Consider the following 15,659-nt stretch of genomic DNA (forward strand, 5'->3'; position numbering starts at 1 on the left):
TTTTTGACAATTTTAATTTATTTTGAATGCTTTTCGTTTGTGCAAGTCTTGGAAGAATCAATCAAATTTCAAATAGTCTATAACTCTAAATAAAAGAGAGAGCACGCCGCTCGGTGCCATTCCCACCGAAACCCATTTTCTTAAAATAATAATATGTGGTCTCAACTCTAAGTCTTCTCTAACACACACGCTTTGCATAAATAAATGGAGGATGGCACCTACGCATTCTCTAACACAATTAATTAAATATTATAACATCTGGTGACAATAAATCTTGTAATGTTTAATTGTATTGTGAAGATCTTAAAATAATTGTCTTTAAAAAAATTGTTTAAATTAATTTAGCAGTGTCAATCGTCAATTTCCTGATGATAGAGAGAAGCCGCTGGATTTGGTAAAGATATTATTTAAAAAAAAAATTAAAACTCTCGAGTTGAGAAACATATACGTTTGTGTTAAACTCGTGTCTGTTGTGATGAATCAGTTTGAATAACAAATGCATTCTCAGGTTTCCAATTAGTAATTAAGAATGTTATGAGGTATAAGATGAGACAAGCATACTGGTATTAGTTCTCTCTTTATTGGTTTTTTTTTTTAAAGAATGACAATTAAGGACCTGTTAAGAATATTAATCTCAATTATGGACCGTAAAATTTTGAAATTTCAGTTAAGGATCATGGTCCTTAATTGTGATAAAAAAAATATAGTTTGTGAGGTGGAATTCATTATTGCCACTTGGGAATTCACTAATTCAATTTGAGAAAATTTGTAATGTATATTGTGAAAACATGAAACCTCACTTGGAAATGAAATGTTTAACAAAAAATGTCATTTGAAAATTCATTAACTTGACTTGAAAAAATTTCTAACTTATATTGTGAAAACATGAAACTCCACTTGAAAATTGATTGTTTAATAAAAAACACTAATTTAGACAAGTTACTTTTTATTAATGATTTTCAAGTGAGGTTTTATTTTTTCACAATATACGTTAAAAATTTTTTTCAAATTTAGTTAGTGAATTTTTAAATGGCATTTTTTGTTAAACATTTCATTTTCAAGTGGGGTTTCATGTTTTCACAATATACATTACTAATTTTTTCAAGTTGGGTTAGTAAATTCTCAAATCACATTAGTGAATCCCATTTCAAAAATTATATTTTTTTATCACAATTAAGGACCATGATCCTTAACAGAAATTTCAAAATTTCACGGTCCGTAATTGAAATTAATGTTCTTAACAGGTCCTTAATTGTCATTCTCCCTTTTTTTTCACGGTGAATCTAAGAGGGAGTTCAAGGACACTGATGTGGATTCAGTTTTGGTGCTCATCATGTGGTGAACAATTTGGAGGCCTAGATTATAGAATTTTATTTTATATTTATTATAAAAAATTATAAATTTTTAATAAATCTATCTAATCATCAATTGGACGATACAAATTTAATCTAAATGGTCTAATAAACTATCTATATACACTTTAGATAGTTTGAATTTAAAATTTTTAAGTTGCAACTTTTTCTTAGTCTTTTTAAAGTGCCAGTTTGAAGATCATCGTTATGTTTATTTTTTAGTATTTTATTTAATAAAATAAAAATTTATAAAAATTCTAGAAATGTTTATTATTAAATTGAAATAATTCAAAATACATCTGAATATTTAGTTTATACAAATTTAATATATATTATTCAAAATAATAATAAAATAAATTTACTAAAATTTTATAATTTTTTATAATAAATATAAAAAGTAAAATTTTAAAATTTAAACTGTTCAAATTTTTAATTTGGATGGTTCAAATTGCTCATCAAGTGATGAGCATTGCACTAAAACCAATTTTCCAAAATCATGGTCTACTTGGATGTATTTTGAAAATCAATTTTGACCCCAAAATTGCAGTTTTGGAAATTTTTATTAAAACACCTTAATTTTTTCAAAACTTTCATTTGGAAGAAGGTTAATTTTGTTTCATTTAGAAATCCAATCCCTAATTTTATCAAAGTTAATTTTGAAAAATTTATACAAACAATATTGTTTTTTGATAATTAATTTTTTTAATTGAAGTCTAATGAATTCTTAATAAGAAACTGAACTTGGTTTAGGACTCAATCCGACTACCCAATTAATAAAGTAAAGGGTATTGGGGGTGTTCAGTTTGGACCCATCTCAATTGACCCCGTATCATCTCGATCATATCAGGACGGATCTTGTCCCAACCTGAAAATAATCGAGACGGGACTTTATGGGATCGGACAGGAAAGGAGTTCGGGACGGGACGAGACATAGGATTACCATCGGACGTCCCGTCCCGTCCCGAATATCATATATATTAGTTTTTATTTTAAATATATTAATTATATTAATATAATTTATATTTATATTAATTATATCAATTATAATTTTAATACTTACAATTCTTATTTAAAAGTAAAGTTTTTTTATATTGATAATTTTAATGGCATGGAGTAAACATGGCGATATCTTTCTTTATAATATATTAATTATATTAATATAATTTATTTTTATATATATATATTGAATAACTTTTATTTATAACATATTTCTTGCTTATTTTTAGAAGAGTAATTAGCTTAGTACATCTTCACTAAAGTAGAAAAATAATAATTTGATGTTGTATTTGACTTACCTGTTGTTGCTAATCTTATAACATAAAGATCACCTGTATTTGTTATTATAATATGTAGTTGTGACTAATATAATTCAATAATTAATTTTAAATTATTGTTATTTATGTGCTTGTGTTGTTTAAATTTAAAACTCAATAAATTATATGATTTAAAATTTTAATAAATGTTATTATCCAAATCTTTTTTTGATATTATTCCATTTATCGAGACGACATGATGTCCCGATTTTGTCCCGGTCCCGTTCTGACTCTTAACAGAACAGGATGACTTTCGAGATGGAATGAAATACAGAATTAAAATTTAATCTTGATTTTTTTTTGGGGCCATTCCATGTTCCGCCTCGTTCCATGAACACTTCTAAAAGGTATCACCATCGAGGGTTCAATCCGACTGCTATGAATGTAACTGCATGGGCGATGGTTCGGGGCTCAAGTAACCGTCGTCGTCTAGCCATAACCAAACACGATGGGCGATGGGCTGGCACAGGGGGCAGGCACTCGTGGGTCTTTATTTGGGTTGGGTTGTGAGAATGGGCCTTATAATTTTTGAGTGTAGCATAATTAAGAGCCTATGATCATCAATCATCATCTACTGTACTTCTAGCGCCCAATGAAGGTCGTTAACACCGATGAAACTTAAAAAAAAAAAAAAAAAAGTAAACGTGCCTAGTACATGAATGAATGAATAATGAAAAATACAATTTTAAGTCCTTACACTTTGCTAGCATTTTATTATAAATTTTTATATTTTTTTATTTTTTAATGTTCTGTCATTCCTAAAAAAAATAAAGTGTAGAGATTTAAAGGAATTTAAAACACTAAAAAAAATTTAAAAATTTAAAATATAAAAAAAAGTACAGGACTTTATAGCAGTCCCTCCGTGTTGTTTCTGTCTTGTAGGACTTGAAGATGGGATTTAATTTTAGTTGCGTGACTAGTCATTGTGAGTTTGTGACGTCCAAGTTATGTGGTGTCGCGGCCTTGAGGATCAGTTCAGTTGCTCATTTGCCTGTCCCCTGACTCTTCTCTTATAAATTTCATTCAGCGTAAGTTTAAAATTATAACATTTTAAAAACTAAACTAAAATTTTAATACTGCCAATATGTTCTTGTAACAAGGATGATAGGAGAGGGTAAGTGTATTGGAGACACTTTCTATGAGTGGAAAAAAAACATTAAAAAAGCCAACTAAATCTGGCTTAAATTATGTTCAAACCTGGCCTAAAAATGTAAATTGGGGGCAAAACATTCCTGGTTGTTCAACGTGGTCGTTGACCGTGTCTTGCATGTAGTCACTATTGCTTGGTAGTAAACATAATGCATATATAATTGCCACTTGGAGAAATAGAATCTAAGAATATTATCATGCACCTATTTTGGCCCATCATTGCAATGCTGTACACCCTCTCTAAATCGGTCAACCTATCTCACCGACCTGGCTCTGTAACTTGGGAACAGCAAAAAAATTAGACGATAGCTTCAACTTTTTTCTTAAATAAAACAAAAATTGAAGTAAGTTGAATACTCGAGACTCACGTGCTTTCGGACTCGGAGAACATTAGTAAAAGTATTCATAAATTATTTGCTAATAAAATCCTCGCAGTAATAACAAAATTTGAAATTACAGCTTTGTGAATACGAGTAAAATCCTTATAATAAAATGGGCAATTATTGTCAACGGAGCTTCAAAAATTAATATTGAAAAACATTGACCCAAAAGTCTAGTTACTCTCAGTTTCTGGAATCCATGCACGTTGATATTTGCAGCCTGGATGAAATCAAAATAATTGGGCGTTGGGTGGGTGAAATTTCAATTCCACCCTATTACCAAATTAAAGCGAGTTGTGACATGCCCACACCGTGGTTGACGATGGGTACAGGTGTGTGTGTGTGTGTGTGTGTGTGTGTGTCTGAGCCTGAGAGAAACAATGCAGGCGAATTAATTTTTTTGTAGATACGTGAAGCTATATGCGAGGGAAAGAGAAAGAAAAAGAAAGGAGGAGGGGGTGAGATGGGCATAATGATGGCAACATGTACAGCTTATTTGACAATGCCTCGCCCTTCCTTCCATACGCTAATGTGCAACTGACCCACTTGTTTTTTCTTCATTCATTGCCCTTTTTGCTGTAAATCACTCATCACTCCCCCACTTTCAATGGATTAATTAATTAATTAACTGCTATCTAATCTTTGCCTTCACCGTTTCACATTTACTTTGCAAATCATTCCACCCCCACTATTTTCCTTCCAAGTGGAATTCAATTGCTATACGAGACATGTTTACATTATCTAGAGATTTCATATTTAGCCTGAATAATTTAAAATCATTTAATTTTAAATACATACTCGGCAAATAAATCACACAAGTCAATTAAATCTACACACATATTACGTTTCTTAAAATACATGGTATAAGATATCAAAAATAACGTATCTAGGAGAGACGTGACTTTTCCTTTAATAATTTTAATATATAGACTTGTCCCGGAGCAGATGTGCGTTTAATTTTACCGCATCTGACAATGCTAGTCAATTTCCGCTCTACTGCGGATGTAAATGTGCATTTGTGCGCCTCTGTATAAATGCACACACACATTTGACTTTGAGGGGTTTGTATTGGAAGAGTATATTATTGATTGGTGATTTTTATAGCTGAAAATACACGCGAGTTTAGCCCTTAAAAATTTAAGTCTTTGAATTCAGTTATTTATTTTTAATTTTTTTTAAAAGCCCGACCCTTATATAAAGAGTTCAGTGTCGGGCCCGAAAGCCTTGTTCAAAAAATAAATAAATTAAACATTATAAATTAATTAAAATATTTTAAAATTAAAAAAATAAAATCCACACAATATTTTAAAAATTAACAATATATTTAAAAATCTAAACAATACACATTCATCAATCAAAACTCAAATCCTTCTCATCCTTATCATTTACAAATAAAATATTAAATCCCTCATATGTAAGTAACATTGGACAAACGGGTTACGAGCCATCTTGCACTGACTGGCATTTTTGCGAGTTGGGTTGAGCCAGCCTGCCAGATAAAATGGGTTAGAAAATTCAACCTAACTCATTTTCTAGCAGGCTGGTCAACCCCTGAGTTGGCCCGCAAAAAATTATCAAATTTTTTTAATAATTTAAAATTTATATAATATAATATATATATTTCATATTTTAAAGTAAATTAGTAATTAAAAAACTGTAAATAAATAAAATAAACATAAAATTCAACTAAATAAATTCATTTTGTTAGATTTTTACTATTAATCATCTTCTCGTCTAGGTATGCTATCTTTGTCATTAAAAAAAAAAATTTAATATAAACTCATATTATTTTTTTCATTGAATTTATATTTATAATTTCAATCAATAGATCTTATGAGATTAATAAATAATATATATTTAAAATATTTATATAAAAATTAATAAATCATCTTCACAAACTATAACAAATATTTTATTTATAAATTGTAAAAAAGATTTGCACTATATTTTAAATGTAAAGAATATATTTAAGAGTCATAAATTATATATTTAAGAAATATTATCATTATTGTAAATTTATAAATAGATATAACGTAATTAAAAAATAAAAAATTATTTTTTAAAAATATGTTAGCCCATGGGCTAGCCTGTTTAGCCAGCGGGCTAGCTCGTTTTAATCCAGTGATTTTGCGGGTTGGGCTAACCAAGCTCGTTTTGAAAAACGGGTCAATTTCTTCAACCTAATTTGTCAAATTGTGCAGGTTAAGGGTGTGTTTGGATTAAAAAATTTATAACTGAGGTTGGAAATCAACTAAGGTTAGCAAACTGAGGTTAGAAAAAAAGTAACGTGATTTACGTTTGATATCTTTTTTTCAAAAGTTAGTTGGATAAATTAAAATTTGTTTGGATGATTTGATTCAAAAGCCAGTTGAGATGAATAATGACCAAAATAGACATGAGTTTTGTTATATATATATTTTTGACTAGTTTGATATTTTTAAGAAAAAATTATTAATTTTAAAATTACAATTTTTAAAAAAATTAGATTACAAATATAAAATACATTAATTAGTCAAATATCTTAATTTTTAAAAAGGTAGGATTAAATAATAAAATTTGAAATATTCAAAGAAGCTAAAATAAATTCATAAATTATAAAATATTCAATTCACATTATCTACAATTTAATTTTAGTATGCAAAATTATTTCATTCTAATCTTATTATATTTTCTCCCTTTATTTAATGTTTCACAAATAAAGTTATATTAAGTGGAGTGTATTTTAATTAAATAATGAAATAATATTTTAATTGTTCTTCTTCCTTTACTTTGTATTAATTTATAAATTATAATTAAATATTAAATATTAAATATTAAATAATGAAACACAGCAAAATCATCTTCTTCCTCCTCAACACCGAGCACCGCGCATACACACCTGAAAACACACACAGTGAGCACCTTCTTCCTCCACCTTTTCCTCCTCTTTTTCTCCAAGCCCTTTGTTTCTTCCTTATCCTGCAGAGTCTCCACAAAACCTTTCAACTTCATCTCCCTTCTACACTACTTCCCTCCATCTGATTCTCCCTCTCCCCACCACCAGCATCATCTCCCTCTCCCACCATCGTGCATTTATCGTCTCCCAGCTAGCGTGAAGAATGCGAGGGCAAGGTGAGAGAATATGGACCAAAGAGAGGAATTTGACAATAAATGTCTAGCCAATGTTCATAACGTGCGTCAAAAAAGCTTCCCTGTCTGGCTTCGCAATTAACGCTCGTTCTGCAGCAACGCTCAGTTCAAAAATTTTTTTATCCAAACATGTTTTAATCAGCTTTTTTCATTTCAACTGAAGTTGGAGTCCTTCTAACCTCAGTTAACAAGTAATCCAAACATGCACTAAATAGGCTAGTTTACAGGCTCAACTTGTTTTTTTAATTCTAGATATAAGTGTAATTGTTGAAGATTAAGGTAAAAATTCAATGTTAATTAACTTTATAACTTCTTCTTGATCATCTACAATAAATATTAACTAAATTGTGTTATTATCATCAAATATATGTATGTATGTGCATATATATATAAAATAATCAGACTTATCAAGACTTGGAGAGCCGTCCGGGCTTTAGCCCTTTTTTACAGGACTTATTAGGGCCAGGCCCTCGAGCCCAATTCTTTTAAAAAAAAATAATTTCTAAAGTTTAAATTCTTATTTAAATAAAACTTATAAGCCTGGTTCTCCAACTTCAGCTCTAGTAATTCTGATTCTTCCGGCAGCGGGTAACAACTAGTTATGTATAATGTGCAGGTTGTCAGAAAACGTAAAAAAGTAACGTCAATGAAAAAACAGTGAAAACAATATTAATAAAGAAAATAGAGAAACAAGGGAGTGAACCGCTGGGAACAGCGTGGGTGACTTGTGATGTTGGCTTTGGAGGGAGTTTCATTATTCTAATGATATTGTGTATTGGAATCTTTGGGACTTCGATGGCCATGCGGTCTGCTTTTGCAAGTAGTCATGCAAGCGAGCCGAATGAGGGAACCCACAACTCCCTAGCGTGGCCTCAACCCAATAAAATATTCATTTAGTCACTCACATGGCAATTATTTTTAAAACAGCCCCATCTGATTTGAGTGGGTTGGGAAACACAAGGTGAGTGGGAAAGAAAGACAATAAAATGGCCAAAATTCACCCAACATCACAATGTCTAAAACAACATCCTAATCCAATCTAGAGACGTTAAAAAAAAAAAAGAAGGAAAGAGCCTTCTTTACCCTCCTCTCCTCTTCATATTTATTCGAACACGCGACATGTAAGGCAACCAATAACCTACATGATATTCGAACACGTGGCATTTAAGATATGTGGACTTTTAAGAAGCTGACTAGTTCCTATTGACAGCACTCTAGGCCAATTGTTGCGTTGTATATATGAAATAAAAGGAAAAAAAAAAGGAATATAGACTGGGAAAAAATTAAAAGAAAGAAAGGCGAAGGGTGGGGCGGAGCCTGCCAAAGTACTGGAGAATTTTAGGTCCGTGTATTTATTCAGCACTCATTTCACGCCTCTTTAAAGCAAAGTAAAATCATACATAAAATTGGTTGTGGTTTCAGCAGGTTAAGAGCCCGAAACACTGCAACTTGCCTCTCATCATCCCTGCTAGCCATACGTTACTATTTGGTTAAGTTACACCTAAAATTGTACACACGGGACAGCGAAATTGAGCGACCTTGTACACCATGTTTCTTTCTTCTTCTTCTTTTATGGTCATTTTATTAAACCGAGGCTGCATAATTCAAGAGGAGAAATAAAAAAGTCCAGCGGCGATGGGCAGTCAAAAATCAACATCAATGTCCAAGGAAGCGCCAAGATTTTGGGTAGAAAATGGGGGAAAAAAAGAAAAATGCAAGTCATGAAGGTGTGGGTCCGCCGCGATTAAAAATAGAGCCACGTGTAAAATCATGGAATTTGCTTTTGCTCATTGTTATGACATACAAATCAAATGGGGCCCAAATCACAAGGGAGGAAAATGAAGGAGGCATGGCATGTGAACGTGAGCGAGCGTGCGGATGGGATGGTAAAGGGGAAGGTAGGGAAGGGAGGGAGGGTGGTGCTTGGCGTGATAGAGATTGAAACGAGGAGCGACGCACACACCAGAGGGGCTGTGTTCGGCGCGCATTGGAAGCCGAGTCTTGCACTCTACTGATAATGATAATCAATCTATTAATCTCACTCTTCCGCCCTCATTGACTCATTCATTTATTGTTGTTGTTACGGTTTTGAATTGGTTCATTTTGCGAGGGGGAGATGCATGCTGGGGGAAAACAAAAGGGAAAAGAGGTGAGCTTTTGGAAACGGGCTTTGGCTTCCTTTCCTTGTCACTCATTACCCTACCATATTAATCCAGATTTTATTTTTCCCTTTTTCAAAATCTTTATAATTATTCACGTCTTAGTTGTAAATTACTGTCCGTCTCTCTCTGTAGGGTCATTTTGTAAATTCAAAAGATTACTGTCCTCTTTAATCTCTCCCTTTTCATTTTTTCTCCCATTGCTCTCTATCTCACTTCAATCCTCCACCACACCATCCGAGGCTCTCTCTCCTTGTCCCTTCCCATTTCTGACTCCGTGTTCTGCCCTCTTTGTTTGCCCTGGAAGGAGGGAGGAGGGAACGCTCGTCCAATCCAATCCAAGCCGCCGGCCGCCGCCATGGGCGCTTCCCTTCTTTTCCTTCTTTCTCTCGCACGTCGTCCTCTGATTTTGCGGTAGATCGTCCTTTTCTTAATGCTTTCGTCTGGTGAGTTCCTCCCCTCTCTTTTCTTTGTTTTTCATTATCTTGGGTCTGATCAATCGGCGATTTTGCGGAATCAATGAATATCAAGTTTTATTCCCCTTTTTATTTTATAAATATTTTATTTTTTTTTAATTTTTCGGATTTCATCCTTGTATTGATCTTCTGTGATGATTTGGGGCTTTCCTTGTTGCTATTTTAATTTTTGCTCATAATCTTGAACCGCTTTGTGTGTTGAATTCTGCTGGTTTTTGTTGGGTCTTCTGTTCACTTGTTCATAGCTGGAAACGTCTAATTCAAGCTAGTCTTGAAGGTTTTGTATCCAATTTTGTGCTGTCAATGATCGAGCTGATCTTACGGAGACTGTAGTTCTTATTCCGCTTGGCTCATCTTATCCTGCAAAATGAGTTGACTTTAATGTGTGCTAACCATATGGTCTTTTTCTTCTTTGGGTGAGTTATTTTCTGCGACTTTTATCAATGGGTTATGGTGCATTTGTGGAATTCATTTTACCTGCTAAGCATCTATGTTACTTGAATCTTAAGTGATGGAAGAGTTTTCAGTGGTGGTAGATGTGATGTCTGGTAATGCGTATGCATTCTCCTTCCTGGGGTTAATAAGTAAGCATGCTTCCCACTATCCTTGGTTCTTATTTGTTGACTTTATTGACGGACGTGGCTTTGGTGTATTGAGCGGCATCTATTTTATCACTTTGTGGCATTATGTACAATCTTGGCATTGTGACTATACATAAGCTACATTATACAGATGAGCCTGGACAGTGGTTGATTTTTGACAATTTACTGAAGCGGATGCAGATAACATCTTTTGTCAAGGAGTACTCTACCTCTAGACTGCTCAGACATTTTTACCGTTGCTGCATCTTTTCAACCGATAGATAACACTGATAAAAGCCTTTTATTTTTCACATCATGGGTCTGAGCTGATTGCGCTTGTTGTATTCATTTCTCTGCTTATTTAATGTTGCCACTGCAATACAAGGTCAACAAAAATATGGGATTGTGAAGGATTTCTGTATATAATGATGATTTTGAAACATTAAATAATTGTTGCTTTCTGATGTGGAGAAAGATGCAAAATTGCTTTCTTTCTTTTTTCGGTTTCTCCGAGTTCAATGTGATAGAATGCATCAGTTAATTCATTATCAATTTGTATAATTAATCTAAATCATAATACAAAGCATTGTAAGTATTTTGCTTGCCCTCTTGGATGGTCTTTTTCCTGTGAAATTTAAGTGCTTTTGGCATAGAGTAACAAACCAATATGTAGTGCTTCACCAAGTGAGTACACCACAGTTAAGCACTTCAGGAGATATTGGTAGTTGTGGTTGTGAATGCTTTCATGGGTTAAAATTGCATCCCAAATTGTTTGAGTAGACATTGATTATTTTGCTTGCGACTTATAAATTCTTGTTAGTGATAGTGAATTGATTAAGATTTGTCTATTTTCAATGCCTGATTATCACTCTTTTGTTTTTGTTGTACAGATTTTCTAAACTTGATGTACCGCGTGCTTCATTGTTGAGGTTATCAATACATATTCACCCTCATCGTTTAGTGTATCTTTTATTGCTGCCCCAATGCAAGGTCAGAGGGGTGCAATTGGTTCCTTGCCTGAAACCTTAGAATTCAACTGTGGATCCACATCTAGTAATCCTACTGTGGATCAGCAAATTTGCTGGAATAATATGCGGAATCCTGCTGATAATGATAGTGATATACCTGAGTATTTACTTCCTTTGAGTGATATGGACCCGCCATATATGAATTCGATAAACCATGAATGGCAGAATTCAAGTGGATGGAGCTTAGGTGAGCCAAGTTCTAGCAATACCCAGAGTGAAACCAACAATAACCAGCAGAAAAGAGAACTTGAATGGACATCTCCAATTAGTGCTGGTCCTGTAGCTGGTCCAAGTGCAGAAGGAAGGCACTTTGAACCAACCATTATTCTTTCGGCTGACAATGTCAATTCCAGTCCTATGTATATGCATAGCTCCAATTCTCACGTGTCAAATCTCAATTTAAATGCTGGCTTGTCAGATGGTGGTGGTGATAATAGCCAGTGTTTGGAGCATCCTAACTTGCACAAATCTAGTGGATCAGTAAATGAGCGTGTTCCACCTAGCATTGTTACCGGTCCTTTTCCTCCTCCTCCTGGAAATAACAGCTTCGTGCTAGAAGGCACTGATGTTAGGTCAGGCTGTTCTCTAGATGTGCGCCGTGCTTCTTGTAAAAGAAAGGCCATTGAAGAAAATGTTGGACCATCTTTTGACAGTGGAAGTTCTAGTTCTAGTCAGCATACAGAAAGCAGTTCATGGAACACTCTTCCAACTCAGGATAATGCTGGGAGCAGTTTAAGTAGATCTGCTTCATCTGAGCAGGCAATTGCTAGACTTGGGCTGGGAATGGGGGATGAAGCCCCTGAAAACCTTCCAGATTCAAATGATGAAGGGGGCACAGAGGGCTTCTGCAGGAATCTCCGTTTGAGGATAAGTCCTTCAAGCCAACAAGATTCAATTCCTCCCCCTGCAGTCTCTACTGGGAGTGTGATTAGGCATTCTAGTATGTCAACCTCTTCAATGTCACAAAGGTTTCGGCCTGTTGATAACTCCCTGGACTTGAGGGCAGCACCAATGGTAGATAACGTAACTCCACAAAGCCAGCCCCTTGTGATCCATGTTCCTGCTTTACCAAGGAATATGCAATCATTAAGATGGAATGGTAGTTCTAGCTCAAGAAACAGCCAATCATCAAGCCCAATCCTTTGTGCAGATAGGGATAACCAGCCACGGGAAGAATCTAGCTCAAGAAGTATTTCTAGAAACATTTTTGATCGTCCAGTATTTGTACCAGCCACTGATTTAAGAAATCTTGTTCGAAATCCAACAATTAGAGCTTCAGGTAGTGCAAATTTAAGCATGTCAGGAAATGTTGCTTCTTCTTCACGGGCAGGATCAAATTCAGCTATCAACCAGTCATCTGCCTCAACATGGGTTTCTCGTCCTAATCCTCCACAGTATCCACGTAGATTATCCGAATATGTTCGTCGATCATTGTTTTCTCCTCCTTCTGAGGCTGCTGGAAGTCAAAATCTAAGCAATAATTTTTCTTCTCTGCGTTCTGGTCCTTCTGCATCATCTGAAGCAAGGGTGCCAACATCTGGGGCTGGTGGCCAAGGACTTCATCAATCACATCCGAGATCTATGTGGATGGAGAGGCAAGGTGATGCAGAATTTGGAATTCCTTATTCTTTGCGAAGTTTGGCTGCTGCTGGTGAAGGAAGTAGTAGTAGACTTGTATCTGATGTATGTTTTCAACTCTTCTCTTTCTTATGTTCATGTTTTCAATGATTTCTTATGTATTACTGCAGGGAAAGGTTTTTAGCTTTGATAGGCACTCGGGTGATTTGCTGTTTTTAACATAAAAAAAATCAATTCTTTTTTTCAAAAATTTTTAAGAGGAACCTGACCTTGTGAAAATCTGTAATTCTGTATTTGTCAAATTCAATGCATTCAGCTTACTCTGTGAATGCTGTCAAGAGTTATCTTAGGGTGTGAGTTTTTGGGAAACTCCAGGATGGGGATGATGTAGACCTCTGAAGATAACAACTGGTAGTAGTAATGATTTTTGGTGAGCAAAGCAGGTCTGAAACCTAGCAGTGGTGGAAAAAAATATATCATTAATCTTCAAGCTCTCGAGTCCTCTTACTGCTTGTATAGAACATTTTTGGAGCTGTCTGTTCCTTATACCTTGACAATTGCAATGTCTAACTTGCATCTCTGAATGATTTTTCTCTTGCAGTTGACATTTTCTTTGCCCTTTTGTTATGCAGCTGCGTAATGTTTTGGGCCTCATGCGAAGGGGTGGAGGTCTGCGATTGGAGGTTAGTTTTCATAAATTAATTGTGTGGGTTGACAGACTCCGGTTTTTGATTTAACATCTTTTCTTTTTATTTTTACTAATTCTCTTTTAGCTTTCAATAGTGTTTAATTGTCTCCAAATCTGGTTGCTATCTGATTAAGTTGTATAAGATATGATTACTTGTACTGTTAATCATCATTGTGTTGGCCTTTGCAGGTCTAATAATGATTTATTTTTTAATTATGATTTATCTTTGATTTACTCTTGAATTCCCAAAATGCATATTATTCTGTTCATAATCGTATTTGCCATGCATGAAGGGATTATTTGAATTAAATGCAGTAGAAGAGTCAAAAAATGCAAAATTGTGAACATAAATTTTTCATTTCTACCTAAAATATAAAAAATATTCATGTGAAGTGCGCTCTCTCTCTAAGATGCTAGCCTATTTGTATGGGCTCACAACTTTTGTGGATTTTTTTGATTGGGGAAGCTGCCTCTGCTAGCAGCCTGAGCCCCTTTCACAGAGTGCAAAAAACAGTTTTTTGAAGTTACATGCATGAATCTTTATCTGCTCATCATTTCATCCAGGTGGGCGGCGAGCTATTAAATCAGTCATGTAATATCTATGCCTTAACTTTGTCACAGGATGTTATGATTCTTGACCAATCAGTCTTTTCTGGAATGGCTGATATTCATGATCGACACAGGGATATGCGTCTTGATGTTGATAACATGTCTTACGAAGTAAGAAAATTTGACACTTGGTTTCCTTCATGTGTGATTGCTACAGCATTTAGTTCCTTCTAATATTCATTTTAAAATGTTTCCTTTTGATTCATAAATGTGATGATAGGAATTGTTGGCTCTGGAAGAGCGAATTGGAAATGTTAGTACGGGATTGAGCGAAGAAACTGTAGTGAAACTTTTGAAACAGAAGAAGTATTCAGTTGAAGGAGGATCTCAGCTTGAGGCAGAACCGTGCTGTGTCTGTCAGGTAAACCTGTCTGTCTCAACTTCATGGCTAGTTTTATCTCCAGAACCCAGCACGCAGGTCTGAATCGCTTGATTGTGTCACGTGCAGGAGGAGTATGATGACGGAGATGATATTGGAACCCTTGATTGCGGGCACGATTACCACACAGACTGTATCAAACAGTGGCTAATGCATAAGAACCTGTGTCCCATTTGCAAGACAACGGGCTTGGCATCGTGAGACAAGACAACCATTCAATTCTCAGGCATTTGATTCCATCGAAAACAAAATCTGGAGATTTAGATGTAGGTGGAGAGAATTGGCACAATTACCTTAGAAAGTCAGGTTAATTGAAGCGGAATTCTCTGGTGCTTTGCTGCCTTGTCCGTTGTCATACCCTCTTTCTATCTATAGTGTTGGTAAATGCTCAAGCACCAGTCCATGTGACAAATTACAAATGTCTTCCCTTCCCCCTTCCCCCCAATCTTCGTTTTTAGCATTTTGTTTATTTATCTAAGCCAATGATCTCGTACTTTATGGGACTGATAATTGGCATTGGGTGAAGGAAGCATTGTTCGTCTTTATTCTAGTTGATCGGGATTGGTTTTTACTCTTTACTGTCTATCAAAAGCATTTTTACATTGCCCATGATGCTAAAATCAATGTTTTTTATTCGATTTATTATGACTGATGTATCCCTATGACAGCGATACTTGCTGAAAAAGCGACTTATTTAGGCTGAAAGGCTGTAGCTTGCTGATGGTTTGGTTGACAAGCATGTCTATGGCCCTGGTGCTTCTCCCATTATCATCATATTCCGCGCACGCGTAATTCTTGTGAATATCGGTCTGTCCTGGATTGTCCCGACGAAAAAAAG

General features: G+C 34.6%; 1 protein-coding gene across 2 annotated transcripts; it reads left to right on the forward strand.

The window, feature by feature from the left end:
* Positions 1–9,408: 9,408 nt before the first annotated feature.
* On the forward strand, positions 9,409–15,466 carry LOC129302949 (probable E3 ubiquitin-protein ligase RHG1A). Of its 2 annotated transcripts, XM_054941890.1 has the most exons (7): positions 9,409–9,928; positions 10,236–10,374; positions 11,430–13,250; positions 13,778–13,828; positions 14,455–14,553; positions 14,663–14,803; positions 14,891–15,466. In XM_054941890.1, the coding sequence occupies exons 3-7, from the start codon at positions 11,523–11,525 to the stop codon at positions 15,020–15,022; spliced, it is 2,151 nt and encodes a 716-aa protein (XP_054797865.1). In that variant the 5' UTR covers positions 9,409–9,928; positions 10,236–10,374; positions 11,430–11,522; the 3' UTR covers positions 15,023–15,466. The 2 variants fall into 2 exon arrangements, with proteins under 2 accessions (XP_054797865.1, XP_054797864.1); XM_054941889.1 differs by lacking the exon at positions 10,236–10,374.
* Positions 15,467–15,659: the final 193 nt, after the last annotated feature.

The sequence above is a fragment of the Prosopis cineraria genome, unplaced genomic scaffold (assembly GCF_029017545.1).
Source record: "Prosopis cineraria cultivar Desert tree isolate PC_DT_omini unplaced genomic scaffold, ASM2901754v1 PC2, whole genome shotgun sequence".
NCBI classification, from domain to species: domain Eukaryota; kingdom Viridiplantae; phylum Streptophyta; class Magnoliopsida; order Fabales; family Fabaceae; genus Prosopis; species Prosopis cineraria.

Coding starts and splice junctions, on each gene's coding strand:
- LOC129302949 (XM_054941890.1), top strand. CDS start 11,523: ATGCAAGGTCAGAGGGGTGCAATTGGTTCCTTGCCTGAAACCTTAGAA. Junction 13,829..14,454: donor GTGGAGGTCTGCGATTGGAG/GTTAGTTTTCAT, acceptor ACTTTGTCACAG/GATGTTATGATTCTTGACCA. Junction 14,554..14,662: donor TTGATAACATGTCTTACGAA/GTAAGAAAATTT, acceptor ATGTGATGATAG/GAATTGTTGGCTCTGGAAGA.